We start from the raw sequence: 14,645 nt of genomic DNA, 5'->3' as shown, positions 1-14,645 counted from the left end.
ATTAGTCCACCTTTTCCAAGGGTTTACTGCATTCTCTGATTTGCTGCTTGGAGAGAAGGAAGCTCAGTAAAGAACTGCCTGTCTCAGAGAGCTGACGCATAGAGAACCTGAGGCTGCTTTCCAGCCCTGGTTCTCTCGCTGCATGTGTTTGAGCACAGCATAGGCTTGTCATATTAAGATAGAGCTGTTTTGAAGAAGCAAAAAGTTAAGTGTATATAACAATTGATAAATGGTGGCTGTTCTGTTGGCTGATATTGAGAGGGATAACATTTTTCTCTAAGGCAAGGCCTGTGGCCTGGCTGATGGATGAGACTACATCTTGATTTATGGTATATAGACTGACAGCGTGATGGGGGTCAACATCACATCCATTCAATCAGTACCTATTGAGTGCTGGCTCTGTGCCAACTCCTATCTGGGTTCTGGGAAATGTTGGAGACCAAACTCTGCTCTCACACAATGCACGAGCCTGGCATGTATGGTCCTTTAGACAGGTAAGCTGGTTATGGTGCAGTAAGCCCCACCAAACTGAGCTGGCCAGAGTCCTTGAAAACCCACAGGAAAAGGGGATTAGTTCTGTCTGGGAGAGGAATTGAATGAAACTTCAAAATAACATGGTCTCATGCTTGTTCATCTATTGAGCTGGGAGCTAGAAGACACCAGAATACTCCCTCCCTCCTGTGTTTTGAAAGATGGTAAATAACATGGCAACTGTGAGTATAGATATTGGAATGCCATTGCCTGGGACCAAGTCCAAAGTCTTCCATTGGTTTTGTAATACTAAATAAAATCCCTTCTGTGGATAGTCTGTACTTAGGCATGATTACACCAGTGCACAGGACTGGCACGTGACAGTCAGCCAGTATATGTTTACTCATTTATATATGCATGTGAGTGGTGATGAAGTGGGCTGGACAACAATGCTGTTTGCCAGGCACCTAATATCCACAGGCTCAGGCAATGATCATAGTCATAGCAGCTTCACAAGGTATGTGATAACTATTTCAATGAGGGAACCTGTGGAGAGGTTACATCACCTGCCCAGGTTAGACATAAGGTAGGTAATGAGATGAAGGTTCCTTCAAGTGTTATCTGAATCTGTTCTCTGTCCACAACCTGAGCCCCTTCCTAAGGAGTATTCCCAACGAATTCTGACTAACACAGATACAATGCACAGATCCTTGAGAAGGCCCATACTGGACATTCTGGAAGAAAAGTGGAAGAATGTCCTTCTGTGTCAGTGAGCCTGTTGTTGCCTCTCAAAGGTGACATTATGTTCCTTTTGTTCATGGCTGCGAGTCTGAAGATAGCTCAACACACATGCATTCACTCATACAAACGTGAGTAATCTTCCAAGCAGATATGGAAAAAACTATACTGAGATACTATTTTTGTACCTAACACGAATAAACCTTTTAATTCCATTTCTTATTAACTTTTTTGAAGCACCCTTTTAGCTACTGAGCACCTGCTACTCACAGGATGCTGTGTTAGTGCCTACTATTGTACCAAGTACATTGTAGGTGTTGAACACATATATGACGAATGAATGAATGGGTGAATGGTTACTGCTGTCATTTTTACCAAGGAAGATAGAGAAACATTTCTACAGGAAAGCTGCTATAAAGATCATGAATCACACTGTCAGGTTCATGCTACAGAAGAGATCACATTTCTGTTTTCAAAAGCAGCAACAATAAAACACATGGCTCTTTGAAACATCAGTCACTGGCTCAGGGTAACTTTGTGCTGTGACATTGATTCGTCTTTATTGGTTGATTGAAGCTGTTCTTTTCCTGCCACAAGTGTTTGATTTCCTTAGAAATGTTCTGTTAAATGTCTCATTGTGTCTGAGGCATAAAATGCTCTAAAAGTAAAAAGCAGAAAGGAAGAAAAGTCTGGAAATACATAATGTTTTTATGACTTTCCTAAATAACAGCAATAAAAATGTTTATTTGTGACCATAGTGCGAATATTTTAACACCATAACTGGAGACAACTTGCAGTAAAGCTGAGGAGATGATTTTATGTAGGCTTTGGAGCCTAGGATGTTAGTTCAGCCAGGTTTCTCTCTCATCCTTTCTGAAGTAAGCAGTGATGGGTCAGTGAGCAATTAAGGCTACTTCAGAAAATTTTCCAGGGCCAGTAGCTGCTGTGATCCTGTACGGTTAGCATTTAGTTACTAAGCTAAATACTTAAGATAAAGGATGAAAATTTACTTTGGCTCATAGACATGGATATGCACCGTCTAAGATCAGTGGACCCCACTGGGCCCTACACACCACAGCTGGAGTATTCTACCTTCTGAATGCAAGACTCACAATTTAAACTTCAAGTGTCTGAATGACTTTAGGCGCCATCTCCTTGAAATCAGGGTAGTTATGTTCACCTATGAAATCTCCCACATGACTGTGAAACCTGGAAGAGAGATAAATATGACTATGGACTCTTTGCAGGACTGGCCTCAAATGTTAATGGATGATTCCCCACCCAAGCAGTGTCCACTCATCCTGTAAACAATTCTAACCTTTTGCTCTGTGAAACAGGCATGTCCTTTAAGTAGAGTATCAGATTCAGGTCCAAATAAGCTATCCCTTCATCTGAACAGTGTTGCAGGGGTCTGTGAGATGCTCAAGGTTTGGGACTATTTACATAGAATACTGTCCTCTGTCCTTTGGCTTTTCCCTCGTGTAATGGGTTTGATTAACCGCTGGTGCCATAACCTGTCATCACAGCAAGCAAACACCATGAAAGGAAGACAACTGGCCAAACAGGGAAGGTTATTTTGAGGGCTGAAGTCTACTCAATGAAGCCAGTAAATGTCTACAAAATCATATAATTTCATAAGGAATATGCAATGTTCAACTTCAGGGAATTGACAGCAAAATTTCAGTGACCATAATTAAAGCACTAGAGATCTCTCTCATGTTCAGTTTTCCCATTGATAAAATGGAGATAATACTAGCCTGTTCTTGGCGAGGGTGGAAGAAGTTAGCAGCCTGGGCTTTTGTGCCAGAAGATCCAGGTTGGATCCAAGTTCTGTCACTTGCAGGTTCTAAACAAATGAGCCTCGGTCTCCTGACCTTTAAAATGAATATAAACTGTACTGACCTCCCTGAATCATTAGGAGATTTGAATGTGATGGTGCCCATAAAATGCAGTACCTAGCACCTGGCGTCATTACCACGGTACTGCAGGTGTGAGTCAACAAATAAGATGGTGACACTGCTCTGCTCATGAAACTTCTGAACGTGTACTCTTACAGGGCAGAGAGTCCTCATACCTCCCACCCTAGCATTCAGGACACAGTGGTCACTCAGCTACAGAACTGCTTGAACGTTGACTGAACCACAGTGGTGATGGGTTTTCTGCCTCACATTGAGTGAACCGTGGAGACTCCCATAACCAGCCAAGTGACTGCTCTGGTCTCTCCTTGCAGGTCATCCCACAGACCCTCTCCCCGACCTGGAACCAGATGCTGCTGTTCAACGAGGTGGTGCTGCACGGGGACGAGAAGGAGCTGGTGGAATCCCCACCACTGGTGGTGGTGGAGCTCTATGACAGTGATACTGTGGTGAGTGTCCCTGGGGCCCACTGTGCCTCCCTCACAGTGCCACACTGACCTAGGCTGCTCTAACTGAAAGGCAAGGACAGCCTTGCACGGTGAATGGTCAGGATCACTCACAGAAATTACTGCTTTCTTTTAAACATTTATTATTATTTTATTGAAAAGTCAGATATACAGAGAGAAAGAGAGACAGAGAGGAAGATCTTCCGTCTGTTGATTCATTCCCCAAGTGACCGCAACGGCGGGTGCTGAGCCAATCCAAATCGGCTCTCCCATGCTGGTGCAGGCTTTGGGCCATCCTCAACTGCTTTCCCAGGCCACAAGCAGGGAGCTAGATGGGAAGCAGGGCTACCGGGATTACACATGAAGGCGGGGGTATTAGCTGCTAGACTTCCATGCTGGACCTGAAACTATTGTTTTCTAAACAGTAGTTCACAGGGCTCAGAGATTTGGTGATGATTACTTGCTTTACTAAAGGTTTCTTTTTTTTTTTAAGTTAGATTTCCCTAAATTACATTAAAACTAGATCTTGTTTGCAACAATTAGTGTTTAGACACTTCTTTCACAATGCCATAGTTATATAAAGCAACCCACTGCTGCACCCCGCTCCTGGTTGATTCTAGGTGATTGCTGTTTAATGTCCATGTCTTCTGAAACATGGGGTTGTTAGTGGTCTCTTGGCTGGAAGGCAATGGAGGGGATTTACCAGTGACTCAGCCTTCATAACTGGGACCCTCTTTTCCTGGGCTGTTGCTTTGAAGCTGTACAATGATGCATTCGTCTCTGTCCCCTTTCTGCTAAGATGTTAACCAGCTTATTCCTCTGCAAAATTGCTTCTGTTCTGGAATCCTCAGGGAAATGCCAAAGCTTCCTGGAAGATTTTTCTTGACTTACTCAAATATTTTTTCTTCAAATTAAGCAGTTTAAAAGATAGTTTTAGTCGTTTTATTTGTTGTCTCTGTCTCCTCAGGAGATTACAGAAACATGAACACATGAAGATACTTGGAAAGGTTCCTGGAATATGGAACTAAAGTGGATGTTTCTTTTGGTGCAAACCTTTTAGCAGCCATGCTTCATCTGTTCATAGGTTGTTTTGTTCCTTATTTAAAAATCTCCTTGTATCACTTGTGACATGTCCCAAGGAGCCTTCGTGGAGCTGCCTGTTCAGGGCAGCCCTGAAACCAAGGTCAGGAGGGATTAGGACATGAGGCTCCAAGTGAGCAGGGAGGCCTCTCCCCCATTCTACTTTCTGCAAGAGGAGATAGACACAGCAAGATCAGCCACCTGGAGGCAGAGCCAAGGCTTGAATACATGTGGTCCAGGTCCTCTATTTCCTGCATTTGTGGTGCTTGCTGTGACAATCTCCCCCATACACGCACACACGCTGGTCCTCTACCCCCACTCCTGCTGGGTCCCATTCCTCAGCCATAAAAGTTGGGGCTATTTGTGTATCTATGTAAGACAATCTCTGCTATTCAGCCTAGCAGTATGGATTTTTTTGTAGGCAAAGCCACAAAACAAGAGCCTTTTTCAGGCTGCTTCCCACAACGGGTTTCCTGCAGAAGAGTTTACTGTCTAGTTGAAAAGCCGTGATTAATGACAAGCACCTTTCCAAGTGCCTGCTGCACTGGCATCCTGGTGCTGGCCTTTTCCTGTTCTGCCCCGTGGTTTTCCACTTCCTTTCTAAATCTCTTTGTTTGATGATGGCCTTTCCTGGACAGATCCTAAGTCAAATTCTTTTCAGAAAAAAAAGCCAACCTTGTATTCATGAACCTAAAGGAAAAGAAAATATATGAGAGAAAGAAAACATGAAAGCTTGCACTTTCTTTCTGGAAAAAAAAAATTGGATGGACATGCAAAACATTATGTTCATAATGATGGCTGCTGCTAAACGGGGCCCAAAGAACAGTGAGGAGCAAATGCTTGCAAGTGGACTGCTGCCCGATGCCTCCATCCCAGAACTTTCTCTTGTTTCCCAGTGGCTTTTATCCCTTGTAAGAAAGGGTCTGCTGACTCTGTAACAACGGAATTTCTATTTGTACATTGGCTTTTTGGGTTGCACTTTTGTTTCCAAGGTTAATTTGAATGAACCACTTCTATTGATAAAACATGGAAGCAAGTAATTAGGCAGATCACTCATTTAATATTCAGCTACCCTGATTCTACCCATAGTGGAGATAGGTCTGACAGCAGCAGGTAGCTTGGCTGGTTTGCAAGCCTAGCTGAACTGACGTCCCATTTCTACCTGCAACCTGAGCTTCCCTATGCAGCTGGGGACATAAGTGCTAGGCTGAGAGTCAGGCAGTGAGGCAGCATGGCTGCTAAGACCTAATCCCAGCCGAGAGAATGTGGGTGCTACACTGTGGAGGTCATGGCTGGTGGGTCCAGCAGCTTTTACTCAGCAACTATGCCTTGAGAGCCTTCCTTCCATGGGCCATGGGCACATAGCAGTGAAGGCCACAGGCAGTCTGCTTCCCCCATGGAACTTACATTTCTGGGGTTCCTGAAACAGCTAACCAGAGTGGTTAATCCAGGCTGTGGAGCTTCTAGGGGAATAGGGAACCAGGATCCTGGGAGCAGGGCTGGGGAAGCCTTATATAATTCTTAGGGAAATGGAAACTTCAAGCCTATCTGTTTGTCTATGCATTTTTCTGTCAATATTCATCTGCTGATCTATATTTACACAAGTACAGTTTATGGCAGGACTACCTAATCACTTAGTCATATTGACCTTAACTACCACCACCACCATCACCATCATATTAGCACATATCAGGTACTTGTAGTATTCCAGCTACTGTGTAAAGCATATATAACATTGCATTTCTCTTCATGATCTTATGCATAAACATTATTTTTAATCCATTTTTAGTTGTGAGGCTCAAAACCTTGAAGCATCTGACTTGAGACCTCCAAGATAAAAACAAGAGATTTGAGTCACTCCCGTGGTGACCCTCTTGATTTTCACCTGGGAGCCTGTTGAACCAGCCAGCAGTCTCTTGAAAGAAGCAAGCAGGACAGTCAGCAGGAGCAACACACAGATGCTAACAGCTTGGAGAAGCAGATTTGCAGAATTGTGCTGATGTGGGTGAGAATCAGGTAGGCCACCATAAAGGGACCAAACATCATCTCTTTTTACCTCAGGGAAAGCCGGAATATCTGGGTGCCACAGTGGCCGCTCCTATTGTGAGGCTCGCTGACCAGGAGTATGGGCCACCCAAGCTCTGCTATCACCCCATCTTCTGTGGGAACCTCTCTGGAGGGGACCTCCTCGCCGTGTTTGAACTGCTGCAGGTGAGCCAATCAGAAATTGCACCTGCCTTGTGTGTGTCTACCCGATCTCCCTGGCTGAAGGGCTGCTTTGCGTATGCTGGGCCTGGTTTCCTCTTTGTTGTTGGGTGTCTGGGATGATCCTTCCTGCAGATCTGAGAGGTGCCCCTTAGGAAGTCATGTTGGGATAATCCCAGGTCCTCTGAGCTGATAAATCAGAATCCCAAAATGAAAGATGCTTGCAGGTTTGGCCAGCAGTGCTTGAGCAGCTTCTTTGTGTGAGTTCCTCAGTTGAGTACAGACCATGAAAGGATGCATAGAAGAAAGGGAACAAATATCTGTGAGCATCATGTGTGCAGAACCGCGTCCATTGCCTCATACACATTTCATCACGCCAGACCTGCCTCAGTCCCACTGTGGGGAGTAGTCAGCCAAGGGCCACAGCTGCCTGACTTATTGCTCATGCAGCTGATTGGTGACTGAGCTGAGGGCTGAACATGACACCTTTGAAGATCGTCTCTGCTTATGCTGTATCACGTCCTTAACTTTAAGGTCTAGGAGAATTTATAAGCCTGTGTCTGGGAAGACTTTTTCAGAAAACAGAGGCAGATTATGAAGTCCAACTACCCTGTAGGTGACCTAACGGGACATGGAAACAACTGGAAAGGAGCATTTCCCAAAGTCTATGTTTGGAACACTAGTCCCTCCAAATAATGAAAGTCGAGCAAATGCTTCATACCATGTATCTCGATAACATGATTTTCATCTCTGTTTCTTTGATTTTAAAGGTTATTTTCCTTTTATAGCAAGTATATTTTAACCTAGTAACATGAAGTTTCCTTTTAAAAACACAACTGGTTCTAATCTTTTTTTTAAAGATTTATTTATTTTTATTGCAAAGTCAAATATAAGAGAGAAGGATAGAGAGGAAGATCTTCCGTCCGATGATTCACTCCCCAAGTGACCGCAACGGCTGGTGCTGTGCCAATCCAGAGCCAGGAGCCAGGAACTTCCTCCAGGTCTCCCACAAGGGTGCAGGGTCCCAAGGCTTTGGGCCATTCTCGACTGCTTTCCCAGACCACAAGCAGGGAGCTGGAATGGAAGTGGAGCTGCCGGGATTAGAACCGGCGCCCATATGGGATCCCCGGGCGTTCAAGGCGAGGACTTTAGCTACTAGGCCATGCCGCCGGGCCCGGTTCTAATCTTTTAAGAGTGGTTCCAAATAGTGGTAAAAGGAGGGGGTGGTAAAAGTGCTGGGCAAATGGCAGACTTGCGAAAACTCACTCTGGACCAACACTGGCTTTTGCATGTGTCAAAACCAAGGCTCAGGTTAGCTGGGCTGGTTTCATTACATGAAGCTGCTTCTGTTGAGTGCTCTGGGCCTGAGCTCCTTCACCTGTTGACTGGGGATGAATTGGTGGAGCTTGAGAAGCCCTTGGAGGACTCAGCTCTCTGGGTCCATGTTCCCAGCTCTCCCCCTCTCCCTTCTGCACTAAGCTAGGTCACTAGTGAGATACGTGGCTGCTTCTTGGTCACTGATTTAAAAGAGGAAGCATGGTCAGAGGTAAGTGGCCTGACAGATACCATTTATTAGGGTTTCCTCAGAATATCATCCAATCTGATCACTTGTTAAAAGTGATTTGATCATCAGAGTGGCTGTCTTATCTTCTGGATTTCATACATGCTGAGAAAGTTGGGCTGGAAGATGCCTTTGATGGTCCCCAGGTGCAACTGTGGATGGCTTATTTAATTTCTGCGTCACAAGCACTTCACTGTCTCAGCAGGATTTAATGTACTTCTTCTTCGATGAAGTACAGAAAGCCTTTGCTTCCCATTTCCTCCCCTGTACCATATGGCTCGCAGACTTGCCTCTTAGTCCTGTTCTTTTTTCCCTGCCAGATACTCTGGCTTGCAAATTCAGAATTGGCTTTAGGTCTTTAAATTGTGTCTGCTGTGTTCACAGAGACCAGTCCTGTGGGTGTTTCTTTCATGGTTCCTATGGACACTTTTAGTTCTCATTTAAATGTTGATTGGCTGCTTTGCTGGTCCCTGGGTATCTGGTGGTTTTCCAGTCTACTCACTCCTTCAGATTGCCTCCAGAATACAAGTAGGTCAAAATCTCAGAAATCCTCAATGGCTCCCCACTTGCCAGTGGAACATTCCCTAAAATATTTTTGGGAGAACCATCAGTTTCTCCAAATACAGAAAAAAAGTGTTCTAAGAAACAGACTCTATTATATCACCATCTGGGATTAGAAAAGCCTGTCAGTATGGTAAAGACTTCAAGAAGTCCTGTAATAAAAACTTTTCAAACAATTTTTTTGTGAAAGGAAGGAAGGGGGTTAATGTAAGGAGAGAGGAATTGAAGTATGATTATCTTAGAATTATACCAATAAAATACACGAAATCTCTTTATGAAAAATTTTTAAATTCTTTTCAAACATTAATATCCTAATATATTTGACCACAATTTTTTGTATGATAATTGTTATCTCATGAGGAGAAAATTTTATCCCAGAGTATATCATGTTTCCACAGCTTGGCTTATTAGGCACTCCACAAACCTGTCTTCAAACCACTTCCTGTGGTTCATATGTGAGCATATTCCTATATACACACTGTGCCTTTTTATTTAGACTACTCAGACTCCCTCATCTCAGAACACTGATCTACTCTGCTCTTGTTAGTCTTGCTGCCTACCCAGCCCACTCCAACTTCCACCACCCCGCTTACCTTTCCATGAAGGTGGCCAACGCAGACATTTTGAACAAGAGATGATTCTTTAGGGTGGGTGTTGTGACAAAGAGGCCAGAACTCTAAGGGATGCCCATAGCTCTTCATATCTGAGTGCCTAGATGCAAGTCCTTACTCAACAATCAATTCAGTATTCCTGCTACAGTATAGCTTGGAGGGCAGCAAGGGACTATGCAAATGTCTGAGTCTCTGCCACAGTCCCTGCTCATGGTTTTGGCCTGACCCAGGCTTAGCTGTCACAAGCATTTACGGACTGAACCAAAAGCTAGATCTCTCTCTTTCTTCTTCTGTCTGTCTGCATTACACATGAGATACAGACAATAGGCAGCGCTGTGTAAAGGGCACTTGACAGCAAATGCAAATCAGACATGCTGGTTACAGTGTGGTGAGTGCTGAGGAGAAAAGGCACAGCAAGGCAAGATGGGAACAGGGGCAGGGTTGACACCATAGGCACCTAGGGCAAGCTTGCTGAGAGAGTGATGCTCAGGTCAGGAGTGGAAGAGGGAAGGGACAGTGCCACGGGACAGTTGGGTAAGAGCTTTCAGGGCAGGGTGGGACAGCCAACACTGGACCCTGAAATGTGAGTACATCTGCAAGGAGGCTGGGGTGGAGTAGCTGGTGGGGAGGGCGTGCTAGCTGAAGTCAGAGTGGAGGGAGCACATGGAGCCTTGTAGGTACACTGATTTTCATCTGGGAGAGAAGAGAAGGCAAGAGGGGGCTTTCAACATTGTGTTGTATGTTGCACGCTGGGTCAGGTATGTTCTGACAGGAAAGTGGTGAGCAGGAAGGCTATTGGGAGACACTTGAGGTCATCCAGACTGGAGACAAGGGTAGCTTGGATTAGGACTGTAACCTTGGAAAGGAAGAAAAAGGGAAAAAGGATGTATGTAAAGCCAGGGTCCACAGGACTGCAGCTCATACGTGAGATTCATCTTTATGTCACTCACAGAAGCCAGCCATATGTTGTGCATCATAATTTCTCAATAAAATATCACAGAATGTCTTTATTTGCTTGTAAAATTAGTAAACCTTCATATGGGGCAGGCTTCAATTCTCAGGCCTTTATCTGGGCCACTCATAGCACTTCAGCCCACTGTACTCTCAGAACCGTCTTTTTATTGCTTTTGGAACTTTTGCTTTCTGTTCCTTTAGCCTTCCTTCTCTATATTTAGCACACTCATTTTAAAGTAGTTTTGTAATCATCCTCTTGTTTTCAGAATCCTCTGTCTCAGAAATTTTCTATTATTTTCTGCTTGAGTACTCTAAAAACGTTGTCTTCCTTTCTTAGAATATTTTGCTTCCTGAATAACAAAAAATTTCCATAAGCTTAGTGGCTTAAGACAGCACAGGTTTATTATCATGTAGCTCTGGGGGCCATATATCTGACGGAATATCACTGCGCTTAAATGAAGGCCGTTTTCCTTCTGGAAGCTCCAGGGAGAGTCTGCGTCCTTACCTTGTCTTGCATCTGGGGGCTGCTGCATCCCTTTGGGGACCCTTCCTCCGTTTTTAAGCTAGCAGTGTAGTTCTCTCTCTCTCTCTCTCTCTCTCTCTCTCCTGCTTTCATTATTGCCACCATCATGCTTCCTCTGACTCTGATCTTTCTGCCTCCCCTTAAAAGGATTTTTGTTGAAGCTGGTGCTATGGCATAACAGGTTAAGCCAGCATCCATGCGGGCATCAGTTTGCATTCTGTCTGCCCCACTTTCAATTCAGTTCCCTGTTAAGGTGCCTGGGAAAGCAGTGGAGGTTGACCCAAGCACTTGGACCCCTGAACTTGCGAGGGAGATCTTGAAGAAGCTCTTGGCTCTTGACTTCAGATGTGTCCAGCTCTGGCTGAGAAATGAGCCGAGAGATGAAGGTTCTCTCTCTCTCTCTCTCTCTCTCCCCCTCACCCCTTCTTTCTTATTCTGCCTTTAAAAATTCTTTGTAATTACATTGGGCCTTCCCAGATAACCCAGGATATGCTCCACATCTGAATATCCTTAACTGAGTCATATCTTCCATGTCATTTTTGTCGTATAACCCAATGTATTCACAGATTATGGAGACTGGGATGTGAAGATATTTGGGGAGCCATTATTCTGCATAACATACTTCCCAATTCTGCAAAGATTTTCTTAGCTTTCTTGTAGAACTAGTTTATTGCATATCACAAAAAGGGGCAATTCCATTTGGCCTTTGTGATGCTTGCCTCCCAGACCTGTGTAGTGTACAGCCTTTGGGGACTTACAGAGCCATTATGTATTTTTATAATCCCATTCTACCTCTCCATTGATCTTTCTAGAATCCTTCTTCCATGTTTTTCGTGTATCTTTAATATTCTTTGTCTCTATGGTACGAAATAAATAAACCTTTCTCCTCCTGTCTTTAATCTAAATTCTATGACTTGAAAAGAGAGAAAGAGAGAGAGACGGGCTTTCCCTGTGTTTATGGTCCAAGTCAGGTGATTAAGTTAATTAGACAACTTTTCTGTGGTCTTTCTCCATGTTATTATTAATAACTTATGAACACCTTTGTGGAACTATTCACCCAAATACAGGTAGGTACGTGAGGGGCCCAGGGAGAAAAGCAGACTGAACCTAACATAATATTAAGACTTCCCATCAGAAATCCTGCCTTGACTTTGAAAAGAATCTCAGATTACTAAGTTAGTCATGACAGATCACTTTACCTCTTCTGGGACCAGTGATCACTAGGTTCACTTACTCCAAGATCCTTTCCTGGGTTGCACTGACTGCACAATGATACTCGTGGCTATATCTGGTCTGCCACAAGCTCACTATTTGACTTTGAACACACTGTGTTTCCTTTTGAGTTTTTCTGTTTCTATGAGTTGATGACAATTTTCTTTCAGTAATGTGAAGGGATTATTCCAACGTCTGGGTTTCCATTTCTATGACTGAGAAGCTGGTTGCTCCTTTAAAGTGAACATTTACTCTCTCCTCTTGGTTATTTCAAAGATATTTCTCTAAATCTGTGAATTTGGACAATTTTACAATGATGCATTAATTTGGGAATTTCTTTATCCTGTTATGCTTTGTGGAACTTACGTAACTGTGCCTTCATATTTTAATCAATTTGGAAAACCATCAGCCCTTATTTGCTCAAATATCACTTCTGTCCTGCTCCTTCCTTCACCCTTTTCTCCTCTCCTCTATGACTCCCAAGGCATACATCCTCTTTACCTCATGTTTTTTATGTAGCTTTCATCATTTTTTCTCTTTATGCTTATATATACAATAGTGATAGAAAGATAAATTGACCTGAGCTCTAGTCTTTGTAACGATCACTGATTTCCAGTTACCCTGACTCCTTGGGAACTTCCTCTGTATCAGAAAGTGTGTCAAGTGCTTCATATGGCACCTCAGGGATGCTTCTCAGAAACTCTGAATTAGGCATCACTATCTTCACATTCCCAGTGACAGAACTGAGACTTAGAAACACAGAGAAACTTCCATGTGCTCATAGCTGGCAAATGATGGAACCTCTTCATCCCTGACCATTGAACCAAACAGGAGGTATCACAAAAGTACAGACATTAGGCTGTTGGGGACAGTGGAGCAGAGAGGGTTTGACACTTTAGGTTCCCCTCCCTGCCCGGACAGGCAGGGCAGAGACTGGAGTTGTACATGGCCATGACGTGAGCCTCTTCTTCAATTCTGCATTATAGCTGCCTCACCTGTTTACCCTGGTTCTGGCCCTGAAGCTGGATCCACTTTGAGGCCCTGGTATTTCACCTCACCTGGGAAGTTAGAGCAGGCTGGCTTATGAACCAACTTTGCCTTATTACCTTCCATTGTTGGTATTTTGCCTTTGTAACTATCCCCCACCTTTTTTTCCCTTTATACCATGTACCAAATTACTGCACACTGTGTGATTTTGTAAGCCAGCCACTAATCAATTCCAATGGGAAAAAGCTTAATCTTGACTGCAAGTAAAATAATTTGATCTCTACCACATTGTGGGAACTTTCAAGCCCCTGAACTCTTTTCTTCAAAGCATTTCGTTTATTTGTTTGGAAGCCAGAGAAACAGAGATATAAAGAGGTAGACAGAAATTACTCATCTGTTGGTTCACTCTCCAAATTCTGGGCCAGGCTGAAACCGGGACTCCGTATCTCAGTCCAGACTTTCTGCACACATGGCAGGAACACAATAGCGGAGCCATCACCTGCTGCCTGCTGAGGGTGTGCAGTAGCAGGAAGCTGGAGAAAAGCACCGATTCACATGCAGTAGGGCATTTGGGTGTTCCAAGCAGCCTCCTAAGGGCTGAAGCTCTTGCCTACCCTTAGACTGAGCTCTTAAGAGCATCCTTCAGTCACATATGCAGTAAAGACCCTTCAGGGCATTGCCCATGCCAACACTTGTGCAGCGTCAAGAGGAAGAGACACTGATGCTATTTGGCAAGCATGTACTAGTGCAGCCTTTTCCCTGGTACTGTCTCGGGTGCTTTGTGACTTTGCTGTTGAAACCAAGGGACCAGTTATCTCTCCCATAGTGGTGAGGTTGTCAGGCTAATTGCTCTGTTTTCATGGTAAGGTGGTCTTGGGTGTTCCTCCTTATCAGCTGCAGTTTCTTAAACTGGTCTGGTTCATTCTGCAGTGTCCTTATCTAGAGCCTATTTGGGCCCCGTTGTGTTTTCTCTCTTCTTTTTCCGAGCTTTCTTATAATTAGCTTAAACACATCTGCTGCTGCCAGCTAGAATAGGTCTGCAAAGAAGGGACAAGGGTATGTTTGTACTTTGCTGATTTGAGTGAGCAATTAGGCTTTTTCCAGCATAGGTGACGGATATGTCTGTCTGCCAATAATTGTGTGTCAAGAACTCATGCTACATGGAGCACCACTTGAGGGGCTTGGAATGTGAACTGAGCATGGGGTCATTTGGCCAAGTTCCTGTACATTTGTTTAGAAAAGGCGAAGAGCCACCATGAGGAGGATCACCTGCTCCTGAGCAAGCAGGTGAACAGGATGTCTGGTCTGATATGCAAGGATCAGAGAGCGAATGCAACCTGTGCAAGCACAAACCATGCAGCTTGTTTTCCTGACTCAGTC

General features: G+C 44.2%; 1 protein-coding gene across 1 annotated transcript in view; it reads left to right on the top strand.

The window, feature by feature from the left end:
• FER1L6 (fer-1 like family member 6) overlaps window positions 1-14,645 on the top strand; it is a 114,508-nt gene that overhangs the window by 55,665 nt on the left and 44,198 nt on the right. Inside the window, exons 20-21 of the mRNA XM_058668364.1 lie at window positions 3,440-3,574; window positions 6,713-6,862. Of these exons, the coding sequence (XP_058524347.1) occupies window positions 3,440-3,574; window positions 6,713-6,862 (285 nt within the window). The remainder of the gene's footprint in view (window positions 1-3,439; window positions 3,575-6,712; window positions 6,863-14,645) is intronic.

Source organism: Ochotona princeps, chromosome 9 (assembly GCF_030435755.1).
Source record: "Ochotona princeps isolate mOchPri1 chromosome 9, mOchPri1.hap1, whole genome shotgun sequence".
NCBI lineage: Eukaryota > Metazoa > Chordata > Mammalia > Lagomorpha > Ochotonidae > Ochotona > Ochotona princeps.
The sequence above is the reverse complement of the archived record's forward strand: the minus strand, read 5'-3'. Positions and strand labels throughout refer to the sequence as shown.